At 36.8% G+C, this 15,891-nt stretch overlaps 1 protein-coding gene across 42 annotated transcripts in view; it reads right to left on the bottom strand.

Annotated features, from left to right (window-relative positions):
• Window positions 1–565: 565 nt before the first annotated feature.
• osa (trithorax group protein osa) overlaps window positions 566–15,891 on the bottom strand; it is a 106,620-nt gene continuing 91,294 nt past the window's right edge. For all 42 annotated transcript variants that reach the window (XM_067106740.1, XM_067106713.1, XM_067106726.1 and 39 more), the window contains 4 exons: window positions 10,171–10,275; window positions 9,880–10,031; window positions 8,811–9,030; window positions 566–4,701 (listed from right to left, as the gene is read on the bottom strand). In XM_067106740.1, coding sequence (XP_066962841.1) covers window positions 2,020–4,701; window positions 8,811–9,030; window positions 9,880–10,031; window positions 10,171–10,275 — 3,159 coding nt within the window. In that variant the 3' untranslated portion in view covers window positions 566–2,019. The remainder of the gene's footprint in view (window positions 4,702–8,810; window positions 9,031–9,879; window positions 10,032–10,170; window positions 10,276–15,891) is intronic.

The raw sequence follows: 15,891 nt of genomic DNA, 5'->3' as shown, positions 1-15,891 counted from the left end.
TGAATACTCAAAACTTACAATGGATTTATTAGTACATACAGGTTACTTATTCCTATTCTTACGTGGTTGTAATCATCAACTTTAAATTCCCTCCTGACACGGACACTCAAATTATCAGGTTGGGATGTCCATAGTACTTATTTCTTAGAAGTGACCTGAATACTAACATCTGTGATCCTTCTCCTTCAAGGTCAATGTTGCCACAAATGTAACTGTCCATCTAATATTTACATGTGAGAACCACCGAGACATTTTTCTAGCATATTCAAAAAGCTAGCAGATTATCTTCTATGCTAGTCAACACATGAAGTGCATATGTCAAGGAGTTAGTTTCTATGGTGTTCTAGTTGTAATAAACTTGCATTTCCACACCAAATTCCACAATACAAGGCACTTCCTTGTTACACTCCATTATGCAATCAACCAAAATAACTTAAAAATTTTATATATAACAGAAAAAAAAAATTTTCAAGTAAAACTTCTAACACCAACACTATCTTCTCGTACGCATGCAGCATTTGTGGTAGGATAATATTTTACTATAATTTGTAAATCAGATTACAACTCATTTTATAGAAACCAATTCCTTTATTACATATATATACAACACTTTATACATAAGACTATCCATGTAACTTTAAGAAACACTTCCACTGTTCTTAAGGTTATTGTGTACTATGTCCCAAAATGATAAATTGGGCTTTATTTTTACAACTTCAAAAATACGTAAAATCTTAACCATTCATAGCAAACATCAAGAGTCATTTCCTTTAATAATTATTTAAATATACATTAGGTTAGAACACAACATATGAATTGTAGTCTACTTCCCTTTCAACTTATTTTTTTTCAACTTAAGAGAAAATTATTAAAAAATTAACAGACATTTTTTAGAAAAAGCGGACTCTAGGCTAATTCTGAACTACCTGGCACAGTCTATCAATCAACAGAAGCCTTCCATTTTGGCTGGTGAGAATTTGGCAAGATACGGGAAACTGAATGATTACCTTGCAGTCAGTTACAATCTATACTTTTCACATGTCAACCATTCATACAAAAATATGAATTTCATGGTATCAAATATACTGACAAATACAAAAAGAATGAGAAAGAAATGGAAAAAAACAAAATTAAAATATTCTGTTCTTTGTAGAAGGGACTGTAATGTTTCAAATAGAATTTACAATTGGTGCAATTAACGGTACCTCTTTCAAAAGAATTTAATTGGCTTAAAAAAGGCTACAGAATAGGTTTACTTCCATTCAAACGAAGTTACAGGTCCTTAGCCTTTAAATTTGTAGTGCATGTCTACTAATGAAACATTATAGAAATACCTAAGACTTATAAGTTTAATTATGAATAAAAATAATGGAACTCTTCCTCGAGATATTTACTTTCCAGACTACCATTTTCTGAATGAAAAGATTAAATTCTAACTTTGACTCTTGGGACATGAAATACAGACAGGTGGGGTGAAGTGTACAGTTCTCAATCCTTCCTCAATTATCTACCATTGAATTCAAAAACATATAGAACCAAATTGGATTACAATGGATAAAAAACACATATTTACAACATATAAATAAGGAAAAGATTAAGTAATATCATTAAGGATAAAGAAAGACTGCTTCTCTGAATACTTTTCTTTCTACAACTTTCTTTAAATCCAAGAAATACAGCTGAGATGAGTACAGATTTCTGTACATTGAAAAGTACAAATACACAGACTTTCACAGACTTGTTGCTGGCTACACTCGCACTTTAGAATAATTCACAGACACTGCTCATAGCAGGACACACATCATCTTACTTTAATTACTGTACACAACACTGAGAGCCCTAATACCTGGTAGGACTCGATATCACTGAGGTGGTCCTTGCAAGGGCCCAGCTGAGACACTAGAGGGGCCCTGGGACCTGGGGGGGACCCTAGGGGGCATAGCGTCACCCCCACCACACAGTTTGTACCACACATGGCTGAGAGAGGCCTACACACTCACTGGGGTTATCCACCCACTACTAAGATGAGGGATTTGCTGCTGCCGCCGCCGTTGCTCCTGCCGTTGCTGCTGCTGGGGTTTCCAAAGGGACTGGGGTGGATGTAGAGGTGGTGGTTGCAGCAGTCACAGTCTCCGATTTTGGCAAAGCAGATTCTGATTTTGTAGTTTGAGGAGGGGTGCCGGCTATTGCAGGGGTATTGGCTGGCTTTAAAGAAAGATTTAACTGAGGATTAAATAGGGATGTACTTGAAGAGGTTAAATTAGGATTAGAAACTTTGTTTAAGCTTGGTACAGCAGCTGTGACAGGTGAAGGAGTAGCGGTAACTGCTGACGTTGGTTGTGTACATGGAGCTGTTGTTGAAACAGCTGTAACAGCTGGGGTAGGGGAAGAAGCAGTTGTCGAGACAGGTGTAGGGGTACTGGCAGTCGTAGTGGTAACTGTTGAATTACTGGAAGAAGATGATAGAGTAGAGGTAACAGCAGAAGTAGGGGTAGAAGTGGTGGTGGTGGTGGTTGAAGTGGGGGTACTGTTTTGGGATGCAGCAGACTTATCACAATCATTTGACGCAGAATCATGATTAACCGACGTAGAAGTAGGGGTGGTAACAGAAGCAGGCTGACTAACAGTGGAATCTGACGATTCCACTTCCATTGGAGCATCTGGAGTGGAATTAGTAGGCTTTGGGGCTTGTGCTGTATTTGGAGACGGAGGTGGTGGTGGTGAGGGCGAGGGTGAAAATTGAGGAAAATCAATTTGCACATGGGATACATTATATAACACCTGTGATAACTGTGATGCCACATAGGTGTCAAGTATCTGGCTCATAACCAACGTTAACAGTCTGTTTTCGGTGTTCGCTAACGCCCGCGCATTGGCAGGCACTCGTGACAAATGTACCAATGTGTTAGCAGATCGTCTCACCATATCCAGACTCGTTCCCATTAACTCTGGGTTTTCTTTCAAAGCAGTCACACCCTGAACATTTGCTACATTCATAGCTGCTGCCTCAGCTTCTTCTATGAATGCCACAAGTAGGGAAACGCACCCGTTTTGCATGGCTATGACTCTTGCCACACCAGAGTCTGCTGCAGAGAAATAATGTAACAAATTAATCGAAAACTCACGTAATACTTGATCTTCACCACGACACATAAACCGAGTCAACTGTCCGCAAAGATTATCCAAGCGTGAGAACGGAGGTGTTGCCAAGACCAAATCTGTATTTTGATCAAGGACACACAATTTCACTAAAGTTTCCAATGCCAGTCTCTGAGGTGATAGCGCGGCTTGCGATGAAGTTCCACTACCAGGCAATGGGTCCTGCCCATAAGATGCAGGACATGTTGCCCAGTGTAGTAAACCATTTAGTAATGGTCTTGAGATCTCTTCTGGATATATGGACAAATCCAAGTAACCTGCCATGTTAGCAAGAGTGACCAATGTGTTCTCATGCACATGATGGAGGTATGGCCACCACCAATGAGTGTCTGGGGCCAAGGAGCTGCACCAATCACTTAGATCTGCTTCCTCGTCCCTATCATAGTGCGCAGTGGAAGGAGTGCGCTGAGGATGCTCGTGATGTAAAAGGATTGTCTTACCCAATAAAGCTAACAAAGAAGCAGATTTGCTCATTACTTCTTCATTACCTGGAATGAAGGACAAATTTCTAATAACAGTACCAACACACATCACCCGCCGAGCTAACCAATCTTGCCCTTCAGTAGTTGTGCTTAACGAGGCTTCATCTGGACCCCAAGATTCTTCTTCTAGATCTTCATACGGCCGTTTAAACCCTCCACTTTCTCTTCTAGAACTACTGCTTTCTCGCCTCTCTAGTTTTTCTTTAACCCCCTGCCTATTATGAGAAGTTTCTTCAGGTTTATCTACTTTTTTATCCGTAGATTTATCACTATTTGGTTCCTGTTTAACGGTTAAATTTGGCTCTACACGCACTTCAGTGTTCTTTGTTATTGAAGATTCCTTAGTGTCTTTATTAGATATTTTATTGTCACTACTTTCATCAACAGGTTCTTTCTTTAGCTTTTTGAATATTTCATCTAACCTGCTCTTCCTCGCATTATTAACCCTATTCCTGATTATTTTGTCTGTTGACTCCGTTTCTTTTGAGTCACACTTGTCCCTAGATATAAGCGTTTCTAATTTTTCCACTTTTTTCTCCTTCATTTCAGCAAGTAAATCTACTACTTTGTCTTTTTTAGTTTTTTCCTCAACAATTTGTACCGATTCTACTTTCTTTTCCGGCACTACTACTTCTTTTTTCACTTCCACAACTTCCTGTTTCACTTCCACAACTTCCTCCACCTTCACATCGGCAATTTTACCGTCCTTATCCGGAAGCAACCTAGTGAAGACAAGCGGGGGAACTGAACTCTGCATAGTGCAGATAATATGGGCTGTACACTCTCCTCCACCTACTGACCAAGTATCCACTCCTGAGCTAAAACCCTCCCATTTATCCCACTCCCGACTCCCTTCCCGCATAAACAATTCCCCATCCCGTTTCACAAATTTAACAGATTTCCCTGTTTTTGTGACGAGCGTGAAATCCTCTGACCCTTTTAAAATTATATCTTTATTATTCGGGTCATCATCGTCTAATCTGCCGAGATCTAACTCCAAGGTGGGTGATGGAGGAGGTCGAAGGTACCATGGTCTATTGGTGTCATCATGTTGCTCTGCCTGCAAAGTTGAAACAAAATTAAAGTCTCGCAAAGTTGAAACAAAATTAAAGTCTCGCCATACAGTATGAATAAGAAAAATTTAAAGACCTCAAAGTTGTATTATACTGAATTGAATGCTATGCTCCTAAAACGTGCAAATTACCTTAATAAAAGAAATTAAAAATATTAAAACACACTTTTCCTTAGGTAAGAGGTCAGTTTGCCTCCTCATCTTCAACTTTTTCTATTGAAACCACTGTCCTCTTTTAAGCCCTTCTCCAAATCCTCCGTTGCTTTATCACACCATCCAATCCTTTGCCTTCCTCTCGACCTTCTATCCCTTACAGATTCCACATGTAAGTTCTCTACAATCCTTCTTCCTAACTTATCCTTACCAGGTGTTCAAACCCTCTCATTCTCACCTATCGTATCGTATCAGTAATCTTCACCACTCCAGCACTTCAATTTTATTTGTTGCAAAGAAACCTAAACAACAATTCACTGATTTTTCAATGCATGATAGGGGAATCCTCCTATAAAAATATAGATAGGGTTATGCATTTGTAACACAAAACAGATACAAGCTGTACAGCAAAAATCCTTAACTTAGTTATTCCTCAGCTTGATATACGATGCTGTTTAGTCATTGTAATAAAATATATTTAGGCTAAATATAATACCAAATTACTAGAAATTAGCCTTGCTATTAAGAATGAACCTGACAAAATTGTACAAGTGCCATGGAGCAATCATCCATTCTTTGAATATCTTGGGTAAATCACAACTTTTCAATTCTCTGCATCTACAATCAACTGTATTCTGTAAAAGCTAATACAAACAACAGAATAGCTAATACAAACAATTTGCAAAGTAAATGCCTGGTTGGTTGGTTACTAACAAAATAATTGCAGTGTCATTGTTTCATTCTTGCATCCTAGTCTGAAATAAGCTATTTCTTTCATTTGAGTTACAGTACAATGATGATACATGAATATATACTAATAAAATACCTAGAAAATTTCATACCCAACTTCAAGACTAATAAATATCTAAATTAAAAATATAGAAAGTATTACTTGGGATATGTTACCACCACTATTTTGTGCATACAACCTAAGCAAGTAAACTTACATTCAGAACAAAGATAAAAAAAAAAAAAAAAAGTCCGTGGAAGGTTCATAAAAATGAATGATCATAACAGTCATCAAGAAATAACACGGATATTTAAACCTGAACTTTAAAACCCAAGATGCATGCATACCAAATTAAAATTCAACCAGGGCACCAAAAAAAATGCTCATCAACCAAAGAGAAAATTACTGTATTTGACAGCATAAAAGATGCAGCCCCAAATTTGCATGATATTCAAGGAAAAAAACTTGTGTGTGCAAGTTTACAATCCCTTATGCAAAATTCTAAGCACTGAATTTCTTCTTTGTGGAGGGTAGTGCGTCATTCTTATGGTTGGTTTGGCGTGCCAACAGCTGAAAATAGATGGCCCTAGTCTGGGTGGCATAGCAAGGCCACCAAAACGTGTGTGTGAACTGTTTGCCCGTTTGGCTTGTTACGACAGTAAAAATTTGCATAAGTAAAAAATTGTATTTACAACAAAGACAATTTAATAAAACTATAGTTTTACTCACTGCATCACATATTATGAAATTATTTTCATATCGTATAAAATATCAATATTGTAATCATGCACCACTTGCATTCTCCTAAGTTAACATAACCATCATTATCGCTGTTCACTGCTGTATGAAAGACATTATTCAGATATTTTTGTTAAGTAACAAAGCTGGGCTAAAGAATCCTCCTGGAGATTTAGCAAGTTTTTAACATGTCAACTAGTGTAATGCAACTCACGATAAACATGCATTAGTTACAGTAACCAACAACGACCAACAGCCTTTTCTCAATTCAGTTGTCATGTCAGTAACTACTGCTGCTTATGACAAGTGGTTTATAAGAAGTAGTAATGAATTATTAGTCTAGCCAGGCTGAATGAAATGATGATTCTCATGTGTATGCATATATATGACAATTCATGCTTCATGTGACATCAAGTTTCTTGGTGGCCTTTAATGTTTTTTACCAGGCTACTGTTTTAACATTTACTTCCTTTCAGTTTTGTGTATGTCTCATTTGTCATTTCCAGCTGATTTTTTATACGAGTTTTGTCAAGTCATATTTTGGCATGATGATGGATCAGCTAGTACCATCAAATGTCACTACTAACCCTACCTTACAGTGCTAATAATAATAATAATAATAATAATAATAATAATAATAATAAAGTGCTGACATTAACCCTTTAACGCCGAAGCCCTATTTACAAAAATGTCTCCCGTATGCCGTTGCGTTCAAAGATGCGCGCCGAAAAAGGTTTTTTCTAAAATATCAAAGCACGCTTAGTTTTTAAGATTAAGAGTTCATTTTTGGCTCATTTTTTTTGTCATTGCCTGAAGTTTAGTATGCAACCATCAGAAATGAAAAAAATATATTATCATATATAAATATTGGAATATATGACGGCAAAAAAAAAAACTCTTATATAATTGTATACAAATCGCTGTAAAGCAAAACGGTTAAAGCTAATGACTTAATATTTTTTAGTTGTATTGTACACTAAATTGCAATGATTTTTGGTATATAACAAATTTTAAAACGATCAAAGCAACACAGAGAAAATATTATCACAAAATGATGCATGAATTAAGTAACGCCGATGGACGTAAAAAATTTTTTTTTTCAAAAATTCACCATAAATCGAAATATTGTACTAGAGACTTCCCGTTTGTTGAAAAATGAAGCTAATTGATTGAATATTACTAGACTGTAAGTGTTTTAGCTTAATTAAAGTTTTTCGACCATTTCGTCGAAAGTTAAAGATTGACCGAAGTCAAATTTTTTCTATTTATCGTGATTTATATGAAAATATTTCAAAACTGATAAAAGCTACAACCATGAATTATTTTTCGTTGTATTGTAAATGAAATTGTGCACATTTTCATATATAAAACTTTATGTAATGACTAATATAAAACGTTGCAAATATTACGACAACGAGACAAAAGAATTTCTGAGATGTTCGGCAGAGTTACCGCGCAGACGTAAGGAAAATGTTTTTTTTTTTTAAATTCACCATAAATCGAAATATTGTGCTAGAGACTTCCAATTGGTTGCAAAATGAAGGTAAATGATTGAATATTACTAGAATGTAAGAGTTTTAGCTTACAATTGCGTTTTTTTTACCATTTCGGTCGAGTCAAAGTTGACCGAAGGTTGAAATTTTGGCAGTTATCGTGATTTATATGAAAAATATTTCAAAACTGATAAAAGCTACAACCATGAATTATTTTCTGTTGTATTGTACATGAAATTGCACACATTTTCATATATAAAACTTTATGTAACGGCTAATATAGAACAGTGCAAAAATTACGACAAAATGACGAAAAGAATTTCTGAAGTTTTCGCCGAAAGTTGTTACGCATGGCGTAAGAAAAGTTTTTTTTTTCAAAATTTCACCATAAATCGAAATATTGTGCTAGAGACTTCCAATTTGTTGCAAAATGAAGGTACATGATTGAATATTACTAGAATGTAAGAGTTTTAGCTACAATTGCGTTTTTCGACCATTTCGGTCGAAGTCAAAGTTGACCGAAGGTTGAAATTTTTTGTAGTCGACGTTGCTACGCCCACGGCATTCAACAGACAATTTTAGTCGACGTTTGCTACGCCCAACAGGCGTTTAAGGGTTAATAAAAAATTATGATTCTGGAGTTGGGTTTGGCAGGACTGACCATCTGCGGTGAAATTAACCAGCAGTAATGAGCATTGGGGATACAGTAGCCTGGAGGAGGCCTTACATTTGTATATACAACCCGAGATGAAGTTCTGAATTTTGTTTTTAACCATCTTATATACCATCAATACAGTAATACACTTATAACTTCACATCCTGCATATTTTCACAGAACCCTGTCAATTTCATATTTATTCAATATATTCTAAAATATTTTAAAATTTTTTTCATAGATGACAAAACAATTTCCCAGTTGGTTTCATGTACCATGTGAGTAAAAATAGCTTATGTCTTTTACATTAAAAAAATAAAAATCTTACTTTGACTCTCTTGTTAGCCCCCGTTGCTTCATCATCACGTCCTAGCTCAAGTTCCGAACAAATATCGAACATGTTAATGAGACCTCTTCTTAGATGCTCTATGAGAGCTTCTAGTAGCCCTGGCATGTGATGAAGACCAAAATATACAACTGTTTGATCATCAAACAGTAAAATGTTTAAAATATCAAGGGCCCAAGTTACTTCTGCTGCTAAACCACATCTGAAATTAACAGGAAACAATAACAATTAAATACAGTGTATTTGTAATCTACAATACACAACACAGTATAAAAGTAGGCAACAACAACTTGGGTACCAAAGCCCATCAAGAACTAGATAATTAGGAGGCCTTTTTACAGCTATAATACACAATCCAGTATAAAAGTAAGCAGCAAATAACTGGGCACCAAAGCCCATCAATAATTAGGTAATTAGGAGACCTTTTTACAAAGTAACTTAAAAAAAAAATAAATAAAAAAAGGGTCCCTCACTGCAAATATTATCCACACAAGCTGTTTTGGCCACTAATATGCATGTAAACAGAGACTTGGTAAAGAATTTCAGTACTCATCCCTTCCAGATCAAAAGCCTAGAATTCTCTCAATAGGAGAGTAAAAAAAAAAAAATACCACACCAAGATCCAAAAAAAGAAAAAAACTTACAATCCAAGATTAAAAGAACTTTTTCTCTTGTACCTGATAAGTCATCTAATTTCATAATCAATTCCTAATTAGAGAAAATTTACCTGCCAGCAACAGATATATTACCATTGACAACTACTTATATGAAAATGCAGGCATACTGTAGATACTGGATAAACTTTACCCAATGGTCTGGATGGGCCCTAAAGTATGTACCTGCATGATCCCAACAAAAACTAGTAGCTAAAAATTGCAATTGCTTTTACATTTCCTAGACACAATAATATACTGATTAAAATTTTCCTTCCTGAAACCCCCAATAAACTTGGACCTTGTGGTTAAAATGAAGATAACACCCTTGGGAAAATTTTTTAAAATGAAAAGTGAATTTAGGTGGCTATTTAAACTGTAACAAAAGCACATCTCACCTTAGAGACATTAATAGTCTCCATGGATCACAAGTTTGGAGATCAGAACGGGTCATCCGTTTCCTCCTCGCCAGTACAGGTAAGACAGCTTCAATGCTGTCTAAAGGGAACTGATGCTTTCCAGTAAAAGCACCATATACAGTCCCCCCACACTGTTAAAAATTAAAAAAAATTTTTTTAGTCCACATAGTAAATAGATAGAAATGCAATTTAAAGCATATTCAATTTACAGAAAGCCGTGTTTGTACGCACAAAGATAAAACAATGCCTAGTAGCCACACAAAGGTATACCTTAAATGCAGATTGAGGAATAACATAGTTCTTGTTGTTACTTGCAGGTCCCTGCGGTCTGGGGCCCACATTTTGAGTAAAGCTGCCACCAGACCAACCTCGACCCTGTTCAAGGAAAAAAAAAAAAATTTTTTTTATTTAAATTCAACATAAACTTATTAATCAGATAAAAGCCAGACATGATTAACATTGTTTAAATTTAAAATCATGAAAAAAATACAGTAGCAGGAGAAATATAAATTTCTTCAAAAAAATTGTGAAATCAAAATACTGTAATAATTATATCAACTTTGATATTTACCCCACAAAATTTCTAACCCAACTTTACAGAAAGATACTCTCCTAATGAGAAAAATCAGTACTGTGGTCAAGTTTTCCACCCATTCACTCTCATGAATATCTGCTCATATGATATGCCCTCTCTACAATGGAAATGGATACACAAGACTTGCTAAATGGCTATCTTTGGTCATCATAGAAATACAACCAACACCCAATTAAGCAGCCTACATTCTTTTTAAATACTAAACCACTGAATCCAGTTTCTTATACCTACTCTGACAGGGCAGGCACCTTGTACCAAGATACAAGACTGAAACTGAACTAGTAAAGTATTGTGGTCTTTCAAAAACACTTTCCAATTTAACTAGCCACTTCAATTATCCATATTTGAGATCTCCACTACAGTCGACCGCTGGTATTTGCGGGGAATGTGTACCACTAACCCACCCCGGAATAGCTAAAATCTGCGAAAGCTTGACACCCCTCTAAAAACACTTAGAACTGCTTATTTTGATAAAGTTCAAAACAAAAGAAAAAAAAAAAGAAAAAAAAAATTCATACCTGAATATTTCAAGTTTTATCACAAAAAGTACAGTCATGAAAATATGAAAATACAGTAATTTGTGAATATTTTTCTATGAAAAATACCGTGAATAGGCGAATTTTCAGCGAATAATGTGTATATATGTCCCACAGAGAAATCCACAAATAGGTGAAGCCACGAATCTGGAACCGCGAATAGGCAGGGACCCACTGTATTCCTAAACATAACAATACTGAATCAAAAGATCATCTGCTGGCAGAACAGCCACCACCATGCATACAGACCTAATATAATCTGGGTTCTGTGTGGACAACCACCTCACTTTTTGTTTAGTCTAGAGCAATCAACAGGTTTGGAGGCTGAACATTATATATAAATGATGGGTTTGGATTGACATTTCCTTCAATTTTTCAACCAAGCCCAACATCTTCATCACTCTGAATGAAATTTAGGTTACATGGATGGGGTGCTACAGAAAATACACATAAGTACTGGAAACCAAGGATCCCATTTAAAACTAATGTGATTGCGATTAAAAAGGAACCAGAGATTCTAAAGTGAAATGGAAATTGTAAAGTCAAGGTCAAACTTTGTGAAAGACAAACGAAGGAGTCAATTAAATGCAAGGTTATGCAGAAAAGCAAAAGTAAATTAGGTGAAGATAATAAAATGCAGTATATACTTCCAAGATAAAAAAAAAAGTATGATGTATACGAATAAAAACAATGCGAAAAAAAAAACTTCTCTACTCGCATCCCAAAATCCACTGGGTGGGAATATGTGGCAAGTGGCTGGTAATCCCGCCACCTGACAATCATGTACAAGGATTCATAGAGATATTAAATAGGGGTTAATATAAATTATGGGATTATGGAGAAAAATCGCTCAATTTGACCTAATTATTTTTCAACAACCCAATAAATTCCAAATTTATATAAATGTTTAATTGACTTAACTTTATCTTTCAAAACCCAATGTAACTGCAAATTTATATAAATGTTTAAACGAGACCAACAGGTTGCAGTAATGAACTAAACACATCTACTGTTAAATGAAGATTCTGGTGTATTTCTTGAAGAAATGACATACATACAGGCTAAATACAAAATTTTCTCTTTGGCTAGAAAAATATATTAACATATTAGACAAATCATTTTCAATAAGAATAAAATTGACACAAATTAAAAAAAATATATATATATATATATAAAAATTTGTAAAGGTAATCTGTAGTTCTAGTACTGTGATACAAATCAAAGCCTTTTAAGTGAAGAATACCTTCCTCACACACCTGTACATGTGAATGAAAGTAGTTAAAGTTTGCTGTATGGTAGTGCTATTGAGTGAGTAAGGGTACCAGCAAACCTCCTGGCATTTGAAGCATCACTTCATCTTTTGCCTTCGGGACTTAGCCTTTTAATTTATATCCTACCTCTATCACCCTGCTATAGTTTGGATACCTAGGAAAATACAAACTAGTGCGTCCTCAACTTTTGGCGAGGAATCCATTCCAGTGGCGTGCCATACGTTGATTTCTGCCGCAAGTCGATTTTTCATCATTATCAGCACTTTAAACAGCGCTTACGGCGCCGTAACTTGATGTTGCATCAAGTTTAAGCACTGTTAACTTGATGCCTACTCTTGCCGTAGTGCTGTCAAAATGCTGTTAGCACCGTAAAATTGAATCCCTTGAGTCAAGGACGCACCCTTTCAAAGATGTATTTACTCCTACAAGAATATAAAAATGCCTTTTAAGTGGAGACTTGCTTTTTTTTGGAGTGAGAGGCTGTCCCAAAAGTAGCTGTAAAAGACATTCCATCTACAAGGAAATGTTCCTGGGTGAAAAAGATGTCCACAATGAAAATTCTCAAGAACCCATTACAAACCCTGTGGGAAGGAGACCAGTGAAGGAAACTTTAGAAAACAGGAAAGGAACTTCTAACAATGCACACCACTTTTCATAGTGAGCGACATGTCAGTATGCAGCACACCCTAACTATTATTAAGTACAGCAATGGGATTAAGAAACGCAAGACTCCATGTGGCTAATGCTAAGTAAGGATTAGTATAGGCTCTTACCATGTTGCCTTTCTCTTGAATAGGCAAGCGACTGAAGGATACACATTATAGATTAACTAGAAATGGTTATTCATACTGTATCCACCTGTAACAAAATTTTCAGTGTGTACTTTGAACTAGTTAGTGCTCAAAGAGGAAAGGGGGGGGGGGGGAAGGGACCCATCCCCACACATACTACATCCATACTTCTTAAAGAAAAGTAGGTGAATACTGTACTTGGATAAGACTCTAATAAGTCCAAAAGAAACACCAGTAGTTACACAACTTATTGAGCAGCCATCAAAAGACCTAAGGAAAAACCACAAAAGGACTTGTTAAAAGAGTGATGTACCATGCTCCCACCCTCATTACCTGGGAAACTGAGAACATCTTATGGAAAGTGAGTGATGGGGCAACATCCATAACTTCATGAGCTCTCAAATGAGACTGGAGAGAAGATGAATCCCAAGGTGTTCTACATGCCATCTGAATGGCCTAACAAAGCCAAAAAGGAGATAGTATTCTTTGACACTTATGTCTACCGGTACAGAAAAGTCTACTGCATTCGTCTCAAGGCACAGGTCCTTTTCAAGAAGGACCACCAACAAAATCCAAGAGGGAAGGAACTGATAAAACCTTGAACCTATGATCAGAAATGGATGGTTTCTGAGTTTTGGCTCAAAACAGGGATTTGAGAAAAAAAGATTTAACCAACCCACCTTCTGAGTGCCAGACAATATAAAGAAATATGCAATTCTCCCACTCTCCTGGCCAAAAACAATGCCAAAAGACAAACAATCTTTTTAAAAGTTAAAATCTCTGTGAAAGCTGATGACACTGACTCATAAGGAGATTTAGTCAGACTCCACAGACCCAGAGAGATTTAGTCAAACTCCACAGAACCACAGTCTTAACACTCTGCAGGGCGAAGTTCTGTAGAAGGGCAAAACCTAGATAAAAAGCAAGTCCTGACCAACCCTCTCAACACCAGACAAGTTAAAGAAATTCCATGCAATTCTTCCACTCTCTTTGCCAAGGCCCTGACAAAAGAAGAACAATCTTTCAAAGTTAAAATCTTTGTATGAGGCAGATGACACTGGCTCATAAGGAGATTTACAGTCAAAACTCCATAGAACCAGAGAAATGTCCAAATCTGAAGGGCAAAGTTCTGTAAGGGGGACCAGGCTTCAAAATTCCTCATCACTGTGGACAATTCCATCGAAATGGAGAGATTCAATTCCTCATCACCGTAGACAATTCCATCGAGGTGGAGAGATTCAATCTCTTTTGTTTAAACACTTAATAAAAGGCTGAAAAGTACTTGTCTTGGCAAAGAACTATAAGTCTGTTATCAACTGAAATGAGACTCCAATTGGAGTGTTACCCCTTCTACAACACCAATCAGAAAATGGACCCCTTCCTTGAGAAACACTGGTACAAGGCCTAACGAGATAGCCTGATATTTTCTGCACAGCCCTGAGAGAAAACCCTCTCTCTCAGTAGATACACCAGATAACAACCACTAGTGAAGAAAGGGAGTGAACTGACTGACTGTATCTTTGAACTTGGGGTTGACAAAGAGGAGTTGGCCAAATCTGCATACCATTCTACCTTTTGCCAGAGGAACTACCAAGGTCTTCTGTAGGTTCAGTGATGAATACCTGTTGATTGTTCTTTGAAGACATTCAAAGAACACTGAAAGGTAGAAATGCTTATGTCCAGATTGTCCAAGGGATGTTGGGATGCATCTCCCATCCCTATCCAGGATCTACAATTTTTTTTTTTTTTTTTCTGGCTGCAAATATCTAGAAGAGGATAAAGAGACCAATCACCAGACCTGGGCGACAAAGTTGGTCTGCTAGAACATTTTGGCTGCCTTGAATGTACCTGGCTAACAGTTTTACTGAATGGAGAGCTGTACACTCATGGATCACTATTGCTAGATGGCAGAGCTTGGAGCAACACCAATACTGTGATGCTGTCACTGATCTACACCACAGAGTGAGCCTTCATCTTGTCTTCAAATGATGAGAAGTAGCCACAGCTAATTCTCCAAAATGCTTATGTGCAAGGGAGCCAGTGCTTCCATCCACCATCTGGTGATGAAGTCCTCTTTAAGGTAAGCTTCCCAACCCCTCTTCAAGGTGTTCAAGAACAGGAGCATATATGGAAGAGAGGAGATTAGGGGAACCCCTTCCAGGCAATGTTTGTTGGTTACCCATAAATAAAATATAAAATCCCTTCCTAGTTCAACCATTATCAAAGTTCTTATTACCTTACTTCCCCGTTATATAGAACAAGATGGAAGGGAAACGAAGGTAAATTGACCAAAACTTTCAGTTACCATAGGAGGTATCACAGCTGACAGCGAATGTAAAGTACAAATTTCTCGAGACATTAAAAGATTGAGAATACACTGCCAGAACTCTAAGCTGGTTGTGCCTGTTGAGAGATGTTTTGCTCAATAATTCATTAACTTGAATACATGACAGGGCACCGGGAAGGCTTTAATCTTCATGAAGTCCAAAAGCATACCAAGGTTTTTGCATAAGTCCTAAGCATGATCCTTTGCTTATAATGGACATGACATGACAATACTACAATTAACCAATTATGGGCTCCAGAGGTGAACAACCTTCCAAAGATGCAGGTTCCCATTAGGAATGAGTCAACCCTTCTTCTGCCATAGTTAAAGACGACTGCAGACCAGAACCTCAGAGATGCTGATCTTTTCAGTGAGACAAAAACCTCCTGGGGTTGGTACAATGAGACGTGCCTCTAGTCGTCATTTCCATTAATGTTGGAATCTGAAGAGACTTGCACAGAATGAGACCAAG

The sequence above is a fragment of the Macrobrachium rosenbergii genome, chromosome 7 (assembly GCF_040412425.1).
Source record: "Macrobrachium rosenbergii isolate ZJJX-2024 chromosome 7, ASM4041242v1, whole genome shotgun sequence".
Taxonomy (NCBI): Eukaryota; Metazoa; Arthropoda; class Malacostraca; order Decapoda; family Palaemonidae; genus Macrobrachium; species Macrobrachium rosenbergii.
The sequence above is the reverse complement of the archived record's forward strand: the minus strand, read 5'-3'. Positions and strand labels throughout refer to the sequence as shown.